The 11411-nt window shown below is 52.2% G+C and overlaps 3 protein-coding genes across 3 annotated transcripts; 2 read left to right on the plus strand and 1 right to left on the minus strand.

The window, feature by feature from the left end:
* Positions 1-2975: 2975 nt before the first annotated feature.
* LOC120764285 (scale keratin-like) lies at positions 2976-3344 on the plus strand. The gene has a single exon (XM_040088179.1). It carries the CDS (start codon positions 2976-2978, stop codon positions 3342-3344), a length of 369 nt encoding a protein of 122 aa, XP_039944113.1.
* Positions 3345-6788: 3444 nt separating this feature from the next.
* On the minus strand, positions 6789-7130 carry LOC120764350 (feather keratin 4-like). The gene has a single exon (XM_040088300.1). It carries the CDS (start codon positions 7128-7130, stop codon positions 6789-6791), a length of 342 nt encoding a protein of 113 aa, XP_039944234.1.
* A 3584-nt stretch (positions 7131-10714) lies between these two features.
* LOC120764196 (beta-keratin-related protein-like) lies at positions 10715-11044 on the plus strand. The gene has a single exon (XM_040088001.1). The coding sequence runs from the start codon at positions 10715-10717 to the stop codon at positions 11042-11044; it is 330 nt and encodes a 109-aa protein (XP_039943935.1).
* Positions 11045-11411: the final 367 nt, after the last annotated feature.

Below are 11411 nucleotides of genomic sequence, written 5' to 3' on the forward strand. Positions count from 1 at the left end.
CGGCCTCGAGCTGGGCCAGGGGAGGCTCAGGGTGGGAAATTTGGGGAAATTCCTCCTGGAAAAGGGAAAAGACCTTGGAAGGGGCTCAGGGAGGGTTGGAGTGGCCACCTCTGGAGGTGTCCCAGGAATTCCAGGACACTGGTGTGGGCGAGCAGCTGGGGATCGGTCCCAGCTTGGACTCGGTGACCCTGGCGCCCTTTTCCAACTGAAACAATTCTGGGACTCCGTGAAACTCCAGGCAGTTTCGAGGAGGGACGTTGGATCCGTCCTCTGCTGCCCGGGGAACCCGAGGCTCCCATTATTAACGCCTTTATCACACCTGGGTCGCCCGGCGGTGACGAAAGAGTTTTTGCTCAATATTTCTGTTTATGAGCTGATTCAAATTCTGATGCTGCACGGAACGCAAATTACAACCCGAAGATTTCTTTCATCTCAGCACTTTAATTGGCCGAGGTTCACGCCTGGTAACGTTCCGTGGAAATGCATTCGGAATGACGGCGCGGATTCTGCTGCTTCATTTGTTCGCCTCTCATTAGCTGACATAATGATGCTGGCTCAGGAGCTAATCATCATTTTCATCTGCTTGGAGGTGCAAGATTTTTTTTTTTCCTTTTTTCTTCCCCCTGGTAGATAAAAAAAAAAAAAGATAAAAACCCTTGGTGTCTCCTATGTGAAATCAGCAACTTTTATGTGTAGCTGGAATTGTGATTTGGACAAAACCAGCAGCTTTCAGAGGAAATTACAGATATTTTTTAAACCGTCCACATCTGTGTTTTGTCTCCCAGATGTTCAGGCTACAAACAGAGAAAATGTGAATTAAAACATTGGCAATGAAGGACTCACTCAAATAAATGAAAGCTTAAATTAGATGAGAAAATCCACTGAAATGTTTTCTCTGGTGAAGGGAACAGGAAGAGTTCACTTGGAAGATTTATCTTTTTTACATTTTATTTTTAATGTTCATTTTAAGACTAATTTTAATTGCGTTTCAAAATGCTGGGCTGTTAGAACACAACCACATATTTATATTGCAATAATCACACCCCGTCTCTCACACATAAACTATTAAAGAGGGTTTGGGAAGGGCTTAAAAACACACCCCAAAAGTATTTGGAATTTTGTGGGGAATTATTCCTGCAATCCCCTGGGGACACCCCCAAGTTTGGGGGAAAGAACCTCCCAATTTCAGCGTAACTTTGGTAGAAATGTGTTTATTTAATAACCCACCCACAGCAGATGAGGGGTTTTGAGGTTGGCCCTGGCGGCGTTCATCTGTGAAAAACACACTGACATCCCTCCAGGAAACAAACGAACAGAAAAACCCCACAAACCAACCACACCTTTGATTTAACCCCTCTTTTAGGTGCTAAAACATTGCGTTTTCTGCACTGAGGAAAACTGGGAATCCCCCCAGCCCCAGCCGGCAAATCCACGACGGCCTGAGGTTTGTGGCAGCGGGTGCGGAGAACATCGGGAGGCTCCTTCCGCCTCTCCATTGCAAAATCTGGGAGCAGAAAAGCGCCGGGAGCCGAGACCCGGAGCGCTTAAACCCGAAGCTGTCCACGGCAGCAGGTTCTGGCTGCGATTAAAATCATTAGGGGGAAGCTAATGAAGGGAGCGCTCAGCAGACGGGATTTAATTCCCGCTGGGAGGGATGCGGCTGCTCCGTCAGGCTCCGAGATGAAAGGGAGCCGGGAGCTGGAATGTGCTGGGCACAGATTTGGGGGTGGTTTTGCAAGCGAATTTCGTCACTTTGGGGAGTGATTTGGGCTCCTCGGAGGTGGCGGCTGCCGGGCTCGGCGCGGTCCAGCCCCGGGGCATCCCCGGGTTTGGATAAAAGCAGCAGCTCCGCGGAGCTTTTCCATCCTTCTCCTGCTTTTCGCCTCTCCGTCAGGTGAGTCCCATGCCTTTTCATTCCCGTCCCGGGTCTAGGATGCTTTTGCTTTTGGAATTCTTTTTTTTTAATTATTATTCCAGTTGCTGTTCGCAGCTATTACATTAATTTTCGGGGTTTTGGTTTTCCTTTCTTCTCCTTTCTCATTCTTTAATTTTTCATTTCTGTAGTATCCCGGCAAATATTTTACTGCAAGGCTCTAGGAGCCAAGTCCAGGGTTTGAAGCATGTTATATTTAGGATTTTTTTTTTCCTCCCTGTTATTCGTTTTTGGCCGTTTTTGGACTGCCAGCAGATTGAAAATGCAGGATGGCACAAGCTTTAAAACGCTGAACTTTCCTGCATTCCAGTCCACAACTGAATCAGGGAAATTTGTCCGTGTCCTGAGCTGTGAAGTGATCCAGCTGAAGAAACAGTTTGTTTTAATTCTACTCATTCACAAATATAAAAAATATTTAATTATTTAGTTCTTTTCATCACAGCCAAAAAGAAGGAAAGCAGGCTCTTGCTCTGACCCAATGAATAAAAAAAAAATTTCTACATTTTTACTGGAAAAAAAAAAACAAAAACAAAAAAACCCACAACAAAACACATTAAACCAAAGGCTTTTATGCCCAGATATCCAGCTGAAGAACTTTTAAATCCATAATTTTTCTAATCTGATGAAGGAATTGTGCTCCTTTCATCCTATCCCATCTCTATCCCATCTCTATCCCATCTCTATCCCATCTCTATCCCATCTCTATCCCATCTCTATCCCATCTCTATCCCATGTTTCATCCTGCTCCATCCTATGACCATCCCACCCAATCTCCATCCTGTCCCATCCCATCTCATCCCACCCCATAAATTCCACGGATCCCATCCCACCCCATTTCCACTCCATCCCTCCTCTCCCAACACCAAACCCGCTCCTTTCCCATCCCCATTTTCCCCACCTGGAGACGTTTTTCCCTCCTATTTTTTCCCTCCTATTTTTTCTCAACTCCCCCAAACCTCCGCCCTCCCTTTCCGCAGCCCCTCGGATTTCAGCCGCTCCTTCTCTTCCTTCCAGGAACCTCCTCCTCCATCCCGGCCTGGAAATGTCCTGCTACGACCTGTGCCCCACCTCCGGCGGCATCTCCTGCCCTCAGCCCGTGGCCAACAGCTGCAACGAGCCCTGCGTCCGGCAGTGTCCGGACTCCACCGCCCTCATCCAGCCTCCGCCCGTGGTGGTCACCTTCCCCGGGCCCATCCTCAGCTCCTTCCCGCAGCAGGCCGTGGTGGGATCCTCCGGAGCACCGGCCTTTGGCGGCTCCCTGGGTGCTGGGGGTCTCTACGGCTCCGGGGCTTTCCCGGGATTCGGCGCCCGCTCTGGGTACGGGATCTCGGCGCTGGCCAGCGGCTCCTGCGGCCCCTTCTCCTCCCGCCGCTTCAGCCGCCTCCTGCGCGGCTCCTGCGGGCCCTGCTGAGGGAATCCCGGGAATGCTCCAACCCACGGCCGCCAGGATGAGGGCCCGGCGTTCCCAGGGCCCCTGCGCATTCCCCATCTTTTCTAATTCTTGTTCGGCACCTCCTCGTTGTTTGCTCTCGCTGCCTGTTCCGGCATTCCCGATTTATTGGTAATACATGGCACAGCCCATGCCCTTTTCCAGCATTCCTGATTTATTGATCCAGCGTGGGACAGCCCATTCCCTGTTCCGGCTCTCCAGATTTATTGGTGATGCATGGGACAGCCCATTCCCTGTTCCGGCATTCCCAGTTTATTGATCCAACATGGGACAGCCCATTCCCTGTTCCGGCATTCCCAGTTTATTGATCCAACATGGGACAGCCCATTCCCTGTTCCGGCATTCCCAGTTTATTGATCCAGCGTGGGACAGCCCATTCCCTGTTCCAGCATTCCCGATTTATTGATCTGATGTGGGACAGACAATTCCCTGTTCCGGCATTCCCAGTTTATTGATCCAACATGGGACAGCCCATTCCCTGTGTTGGCATTCCCGATTTATTGATCCAACATGGGACAGCCCATTCCCTGTTCCGGCATTCCCAGTTTATTGATCCAACATGGGACAGCCCATTCCCTGTTCCGGCATTCCCAGTTTATTGATCCAACGTGGGACAGCCCATTCCCTGTTCCTGCATTCCCGATTTATTGGACAGCCTGTGGATTCCACCCACAATGACCAATATCCTTGGACATCAACCAGGAGAAGGCGGCTGAGGACTTCTCGGAGCAGGACTTTGGTTGGACTTTGCCCGAAAATGTCCGGGGATGGATTTTCCCCAGAAATGTCCGGGAATGGATTTTCCGCGTTCTGTGATCTCTGGCTTTGCAAAGGGGAGTTTCTCACTCATTAAAACTTCGTTGCATCACACAGCAGCCTCCTGGTTTTCCTTTTTTCCTCCTTTTTCCCCTTTTTCCCTTTGCCCACTGATCTGCCCACAGCAGGTCCGAGCTGCTCCCCTGAGTTTCCTTGGTTTCCCAAATATTTCCATAATAAAAATCCTCAGGAGCAGCTTTCCATCCTTGGGAGGTTAAAAAAAAAAAAAAAAAAGAAAAAGAAAAAAAAAAAAATTACAGAATTCCAGAGTCATTAAGCCTGGGAAAGGCTGTGGGCAATATCGACAGGACATGGGGGATTTATCAGGCAGAATTATTCTGGTTTTATTTAATTTATTTAACAAGGAATTATGGAATCAGGGAATGGTTTGGATTGGGAAGGACTTCCAAAGGTGATCCAGTGCAACCCCTCCGGCTTCCTCTCACTCGATCAGGTTGCTCAAACCCCCCTGAACACTGAAAAAAACCCTGAAGATCCCATCAAATTATTTGGATTTTAAGTTAAAAAATAAATAAATAAAAAAGGAGGGAAAGAACGTCAGTGTGTCTGATGGAGGATTTCATTTAAAACACCTGAAAAAAAAAATTGAAATGCAGCTCCTCCAATTGCAAAACGATGAAAATGGCAAATCCAGCAGGGCACGGCCCTGGGCCTTTGTGCCCGCAGGGAATTTGCCAGCCTGGAGCACCTGAAAATCCATTAAATAAAGATTTTACCAGCTCAGAGCATCTAAAAACCCATTTAAAAAAAAAATTGCCAGCCCTGGCCACCTCAAACCCATTAAATAAAGATTTTACCAGCTCAGAGCATCTAAAAACCCATTTAAAAAATTTTGCCAGCCCTGGCCACCTCAAACCCATCAAAAAAAGATTTTGCCGGCCCGGAGCAGCTAAAACCCATTAAATAAACATTTTACCCATTAAATAAAGTACGGAAATCAAGCACCAGGGGTTCAATCGGCACCGGGATCTGCCCCGAGCTGGGATTCGGCTCAGGATGCGTTTGCGACGCCTTTAATGAGTCAGCTGCTGATTGCATCTCAATTAACAGCTCTTCCCTCGCGCTGGGACTGAGCACGGGGTGCAGTGACCTCTGCGGTTCGGGAGAGGAGTTTTTCTCATCCCGAGAATTTTCCTCCCGGGGATTCCCTGCCTGGATGGAGCGCGAGTTGCCGCCTCCGGGATTTTCCCTTCCCGTTCTCCTTCGAATTCTGCCCGAGGACTTCGGGGAACGTCACGGTCAGACACATCCCGGTGCTGCGGTGGCCGGAAAATGACGATTTTTGTACCAAATCGGCTCCAAAATCAGCGGGCGAAGGAGCAGAGGCGGCTCCAGAGCAGAGATGGAAAAAGGAGGAGGAAAACTCCTAAACTTGGAGCCGGGTTTGGATATTTTTTTCCCTGCGTTTCTTCCTTTTCCTTCCAAGCCCAGGGAGAATTAAGGAATTGAAGAATTGTCCTTTGGGGTTTCTTAGAACCGGAAAATGGTTTGGGTTGGAAGGGACCCTAAAGATCTTTGATTTATGGGCAGGGACTTCTTCCCCTATGCCGGGTTGCTCCAGCCTGGCCTTGGACAATTCCAGGGATGGGACAGCCAGAAATTCCCTGGAAAAGCTGTGCCAGGGCCTCCCCACCCTCCCAGGGGAGAGCGGGGTGCTCTGCAGGGAGCACTTTTAACACCTTTAATTTAATTTAATTTAGTTTAATTTAATTTAATTTAGTTTAATTTAATTCAATTTAATTTATTTACGGGGAAGTTCAAGGAACTCACAGAATTCCACCCAAAATTTGCCATTCGGCGAAAAAACCTCCCTGGGAATTTCCAAGGGAAGTTTTCCAAGGAAGGTTTTGCCTCACGGGTTATTTTTAAACCATGGAAAAAAAAAAAAAGTGAAACCGCCTTGTGGGGATTGGAATCAAACCGCAGCCCGGGGCAGGCACTGAGCCACAAATAACCCGAGTCACCCGTGTTTGACTTTCCTTGGGAACAGGGAACGGCCGCGCCTGCCCCGAGGGAAGATCCGAATGGAACTGGGAGCGTTCCAGGACGTCTTTATCCCTGATGGAATGGCTTTGTGTCACCGCCTCGGGCACCTTCCAGGCGTGGGAAGGCACGGGGAAAAAAAAAAAATAAACAAATAAAAATAAACAAAAGCCGCCGCGCTCACCCGGAACGGCGCAAAAACCCCCCAGAATTACGGGTGAGAACCACAGGAAAACTCAGGGATTTGATGCACGAAGGTTTAATGAGAAAGGAGGAAGGGGAATATCGAGGTGGGGACGGGAAACACCGCGGGGAGGGGAAGAGGAAGGAAAGAACGGCTCCAGGGCTGGGCATTCCACGGGGGAATTCCGCTCCTGGAATTCCACGGCCTCATCCCGGCCTCAGGCAGGGATCACGGGTGGGAGGATTCCGGGCTCGAATTCTGCAGGAACCGCCGGAGGTTGTGGGGGGGAAAAAAAGAGTCAGAAAAGGGAATTTGCATAAAAGCGCGGGGCTGAGGATGCTGCGGGATTTGTGGAAGCTCCGTGATGGATCTCCGCTCCTCGCTGCCCATCCCTCGGACATTTAACAGGGCCGGCAGCTGCCAGCCCCGAACCCGGAGGATCCGTAGGAGGAGTAGGACCTCCCGTAGCTGTAGCAGCCGTAGGAACCCGCGGATCCCAGGAAGTTTCCGGATCCCAGGAAGCTTCCGGAAGGTGCCGAGGATCCCACGACGCTCTCCTGCGGGCAGGAGCTGAGGATGGGCCCCGGGAAGGTGACCACCACGGGCGGGGGGTGGATGACAGCCCGCGAGTCCCCGCAGGAGGTGACACAGGGCTGGCTCCAGGCGCAGGCCAGCGGCTCGGGGCAGGACACGGCGCAGGGCGCCAGGCAGCGCGAGCTGGAGCTCTGTCTGGAGGAGAACATCTTCTGCGAACCGCGATGGGGCTGGAGAGCGCGGAGCCGAGGCAGCAGCGAGGCCGGAGAGCGGCTGGATGCGGGCTGGGCTGGGAAGGGGAAGAAGGGACAGAGAGAAGGTCACAGAGAGGCTCCGGATTTGGCTTTTCCCTCCTGCTCCTGTCCTTATTTCCCATTTCTCGGGAGTCTTGGTTATGGAGTCAGTCTGACACAAAAACTGGCACAAAAACTGACACAAAAACTCCCCCCAAAATGAACAGGAAACCCCAAAACTAAGAGCAACTCCCAAAATTAACAGCCCGAAAACTAACAGAAACCCCAAAATGAAAAGTAAACCACAAAACTAAGAGCATCTCCCAAAATTGCCAGCCCCAAAATTAGCAGCAACCCCAAAATGAACAGCAACCCCCAAAACTGCCAGCCCCAAAATTAACAGCAACCCCAAAATGAACAGTAAACCCCGAAACTAACAGCAACCCCCAAAATTGCCAGCCCCAAAATTAACAGCAACCCCAAAACTAAGAGTGAACCCCAAAACCAACAGCCAGCCCCAATCTCTGCCCTGGCCCTGCCGGCCCCCACAATTCCAGATCCCAGCAAAGCTCAATTCAGATCCCGACAGTTCCAGGGACAATCCCAGGCTCGGACTTACCCCTGTGGAGCTCGGAGCGAGTCGGGAGGATTGTCTGGAGCAGCCCCAGAGCCGAGAGGGTTTTTATACCATTTCTTGGGCAATCAGCTGGAGCTGAAACCTCCACGGCCGGTGAATGATCCGACAAAAATTCCCTCCACCTCTCGCCGCCCCAGATAAAGTCATTATTCCGCTCAGCAATTATTACTGTTGTTGTTACATCCACGGCATTACTCAGGCCCAGTAATGATTTTTATTTCTTTAACTCTTACTGTTGCTTTTTCCTACTTCTGGGATTGCCTCACGGGGCGGGGATTGCTCAGAGCTTGATCCGTCAACACGAGGTGCTGACACAGCGGGGATCCCACCCCGCTTTTTTCCAAGGAAAAGGGAATTGTGCAATTCGACCCATCACTGACCCACGGTAACTTCCGTGGCTCCGGCGCGTTCATCCCGGGGAGCCTTTCCATGGAATTTGGGATTGGGAAGAGCTCCTTCCCATCCTCCTGGCCAAGGAGCGCGCCCAGCCTCGTGAAATGTCCAGGTGGGAGCTCTCCAGGAGAAATCCACGTGGAATTTTTGGGGAACCCGTGGGAGCGGCGCTGCTGGGTGAGGAGGAGTCACGGGTTGGGGTGAGCCAGGTCAGGGAGGGGATCCGTGCATCACCCCCGGAAAAGCTGGGAATGTCCAGGTGCAGCTCCAGCTGATGCAGGGGTTTGGCTGCGACTTCAGCAGATTTATCGCCCAGATTCCTCCCTCTCCAGTCATCCACCGATTAAAGTTCCTGTTGTGTCTCCGCATTTTTCCATACCCAACGTTATTCCCGAATTTCCTCAGGGAAAATTGAGCTTTTCCCCTCCAAAATCCCCCCCCTTTATGGAATTACGGACTGAACTGAGGGGTTTTGTGTAGCCCTGAGAGTTTTGCTCCGTTTTATTCCAGTTTTTCCATCGGGGTGGGAAGCCTGAGGGAGCCTTTCCTGGGGTTTCCCTGAGTTTTCCCGACCCTTGGGATTTACAGCCAAGGGGATTCACCTGAACAAACCAGGATTAGGGAAAAAAAAAACCCCAAAAAACAGGGAAGGATAAATTGTGGGGCCACAACCCCCCGGGAGCTGCTCCTGCCCCGACCACCCCTGGTTTCACCGTGGCTCCAAAGGGTGACAGAGGCGCCAGGTCCCAACAGGTGAATCCCAGAACCCTCAGGAATCTCCCTGTCCCAACCTCCCCAAGGGAGAAACCCGGCGGGATCAACCCAAATAAACCCGGAAATTCTTCATTTTGGGTCCTGGTGTTTGATCCTCCCCCTCTGCTCTGCTCTGGTGAAATCCCACCGGGAATTCCGCGCCCGGTTCTTCTGCCCCCAAGCCCTGAAGCTGCTCAGGGGGCTGGAGCTCATCCCCTGTGGATCCAGGCTGGGAATTTTGGGAATGTTGAGCCTGTGGAGAGCCCGGAGCCGCTCCCAGGATCTGCAGGGGCTCCAGGGAAGCTGGAGAGGGATTTTTCCTTAGGGACAGGGCACAGGGAATGGGGTCAGGGGGACAGAGCGGGAATTTGGGTGGGATTTGGGGTGGGAATCTGTCCCTGTGAGGGAATCCAGGGTATCCCATGGATTCTCCATCCCTGGAAGTGTCCGAGGCCGGGTTGGAGCCCCCTGGTCTACGGAAGCTGTCCCTGCCTGTGGAACCATTCCAGAAATAAATTCATCCCCCGACATTTTCTTACCAAAAGGTAATTTTGGCAAAATCAGCAGAACGCTGCAGGAATCGAAACCGCTTCCAAAACAAACTCGAGGAGGAAATGTTGGGAGAAACTGATAATTGTCCCGAGGCGGATAAAACAATCGGAGCCCGGGCAGGGTTGGGAAACGCCGGCGATGTCTCAACCTCCCCCGGGCGATCCCGGGATGGGATAAAAAGCTCCCGGCTCCCAATTCCTCCCATCCCAGCTCCGGATTCCTGAGATTCCAGCTGCTCGGGCTTCTCCTCTTCGGGATCTGAGTGAGTCTGGGGGATGCTTCGGGGGTGGGAGTCGCTCCTTGGGGAGACTGGGAGAGCCCTGGGAGGGCAGGGAGGAGAGGGAGAAGGGAAAAAGAGGAAAAATCGGAGTTTTCCCAGGGCAGGTGCTTGGAAGGGAGGGAGGGAGACAGGGAGAGAGGGACAGGGAGAAGAGAGAAAGACAAAAAATCCCCCGGGATTTTGGAGAGTTTTTGGAGGGAGTGGAGGAAGGAGGGAAGGAGGGAGGAGGAAGAAGCGCGGGAGAAGGGAAAGAGAGAAAAATACCAGCAAACAATCAGAAAAATAAATAAAATATCAGAAAAATATCACCTGATTTCCAGCCCTCTCTCCTCCCTCCCCTTCCCGCGGCAGTTCCAGCTCTCTCCTCCCGGGATGTTCCTCTCCAGGCAGCTCAGCTCCCTCTGCGCAGGGTCCTGCCCTCAGCCCTGTTCATTTTGGGATTTACTTTCAATTTTGGGGTTTACTTTTAATTTGGGGGTTTACTGTTAGCTTTGGGGTTTACTCTTCATTTGGGGTTTACTGTTCATTTTGGGGTTTACTGTTCATTTTGGGGTTTACTGTTCATTTTTGGGGTTTAATGTTCATTTAGGGGTTTAGTGTTCATTTAGGGATTTACTGCTTGTTTTGGGGTTTACTGTTCATTTTGGAGTTTATTTTGGGTTGCTGTTCATTTTGGGTTACTGTTCATCTTGGGGTTTACTGTACATTTTGGAGTTTCCTGTTCATTTTGGGGGGAGTTTTTGTGTCAGACTGACTCCATAACCAAGACTCAGGAGAAATGGGAAATAAGGACAGGAGCAGGAGGGAAAAGCCAAATCCGGAGCCTCTCTGTGACCTTCTCTCTGTCCCTTCTTCCCCTTCCCAGCCCAGCCCGCATCCAGCCGCTCTCCGGCCTCGCTGCTGCCTCGGCTCCGCGCTCTCCAGCCCCATCGCGGTTCGCAGAAGATGTTCTCCTCCAGACAGAGCTCCAGCTCGCGCTGCCTGGCGCCGTGCGCCGTGTCCTGCCCCGAGCCGCTGGCCTGCGCCTGGAGCCAGCCCTGTGTCACCTCCTGCGGGGACTCGCGGGCTGTCATCCACCCCCCGCCCGTGGTGGTCACCTTCCCGGGGCCCATCCTCAGCTCCTGCCCGCAGGAGAGCGTCGTGGGATCCGCGTTCCCCTCGGGAATGGGAGCCCAGTGCCCCGTGGGGCTGCAGGGCTCCGCCGTCTATGGGGGCTTCTTCTCCTCCTCCAGGAACGTCTGGAGCCGGCGCTCCGGGGGCTGCGGGCCCTGCTGAGCCGGGAACAGGGATCCCCAGGACGGGGAATCCCGGGGGGAGCAGCGGGAGATGGAGCAGGGGCTGAGCCAGGGGATTCGGCTCCGTGGGGCTGCTCAGGATCCACGGGAATGGTCAGGACCCATGGGAGCTGCTCAGCTTCCATGGAAAACCTTCCAGCATCCGTGGAAAACCTTCCGGCATCCATAGAAACCCCTCCAGCATTCCTGGGATCTCCTCAGCCCCCCTGGAATCTCCTCAGTGCCCCTGGGAGCTGCTCTCCCTCTCCCTCTCCCTCTCCCTCTCCCTCTCCCTCTCCCTCTCCCTCTCTCCTCTCCCTCTCTCCTCTCCCTCTCTCCCTCTCCCTCTCCCTCTCCCTCTCCCTCTC

This window comes from Hirundo rustica, chromosome 29 (assembly GCF_015227805.2).
Source record: "Hirundo rustica isolate bHirRus1 chromosome 29, bHirRus1.pri.v3, whole genome shotgun sequence".
In the NCBI taxonomy this organism is placed as follows: domain Eukaryota; kingdom Metazoa; phylum Chordata; class Aves; order Passeriformes; family Hirundinidae; genus Hirundo; species Hirundo rustica.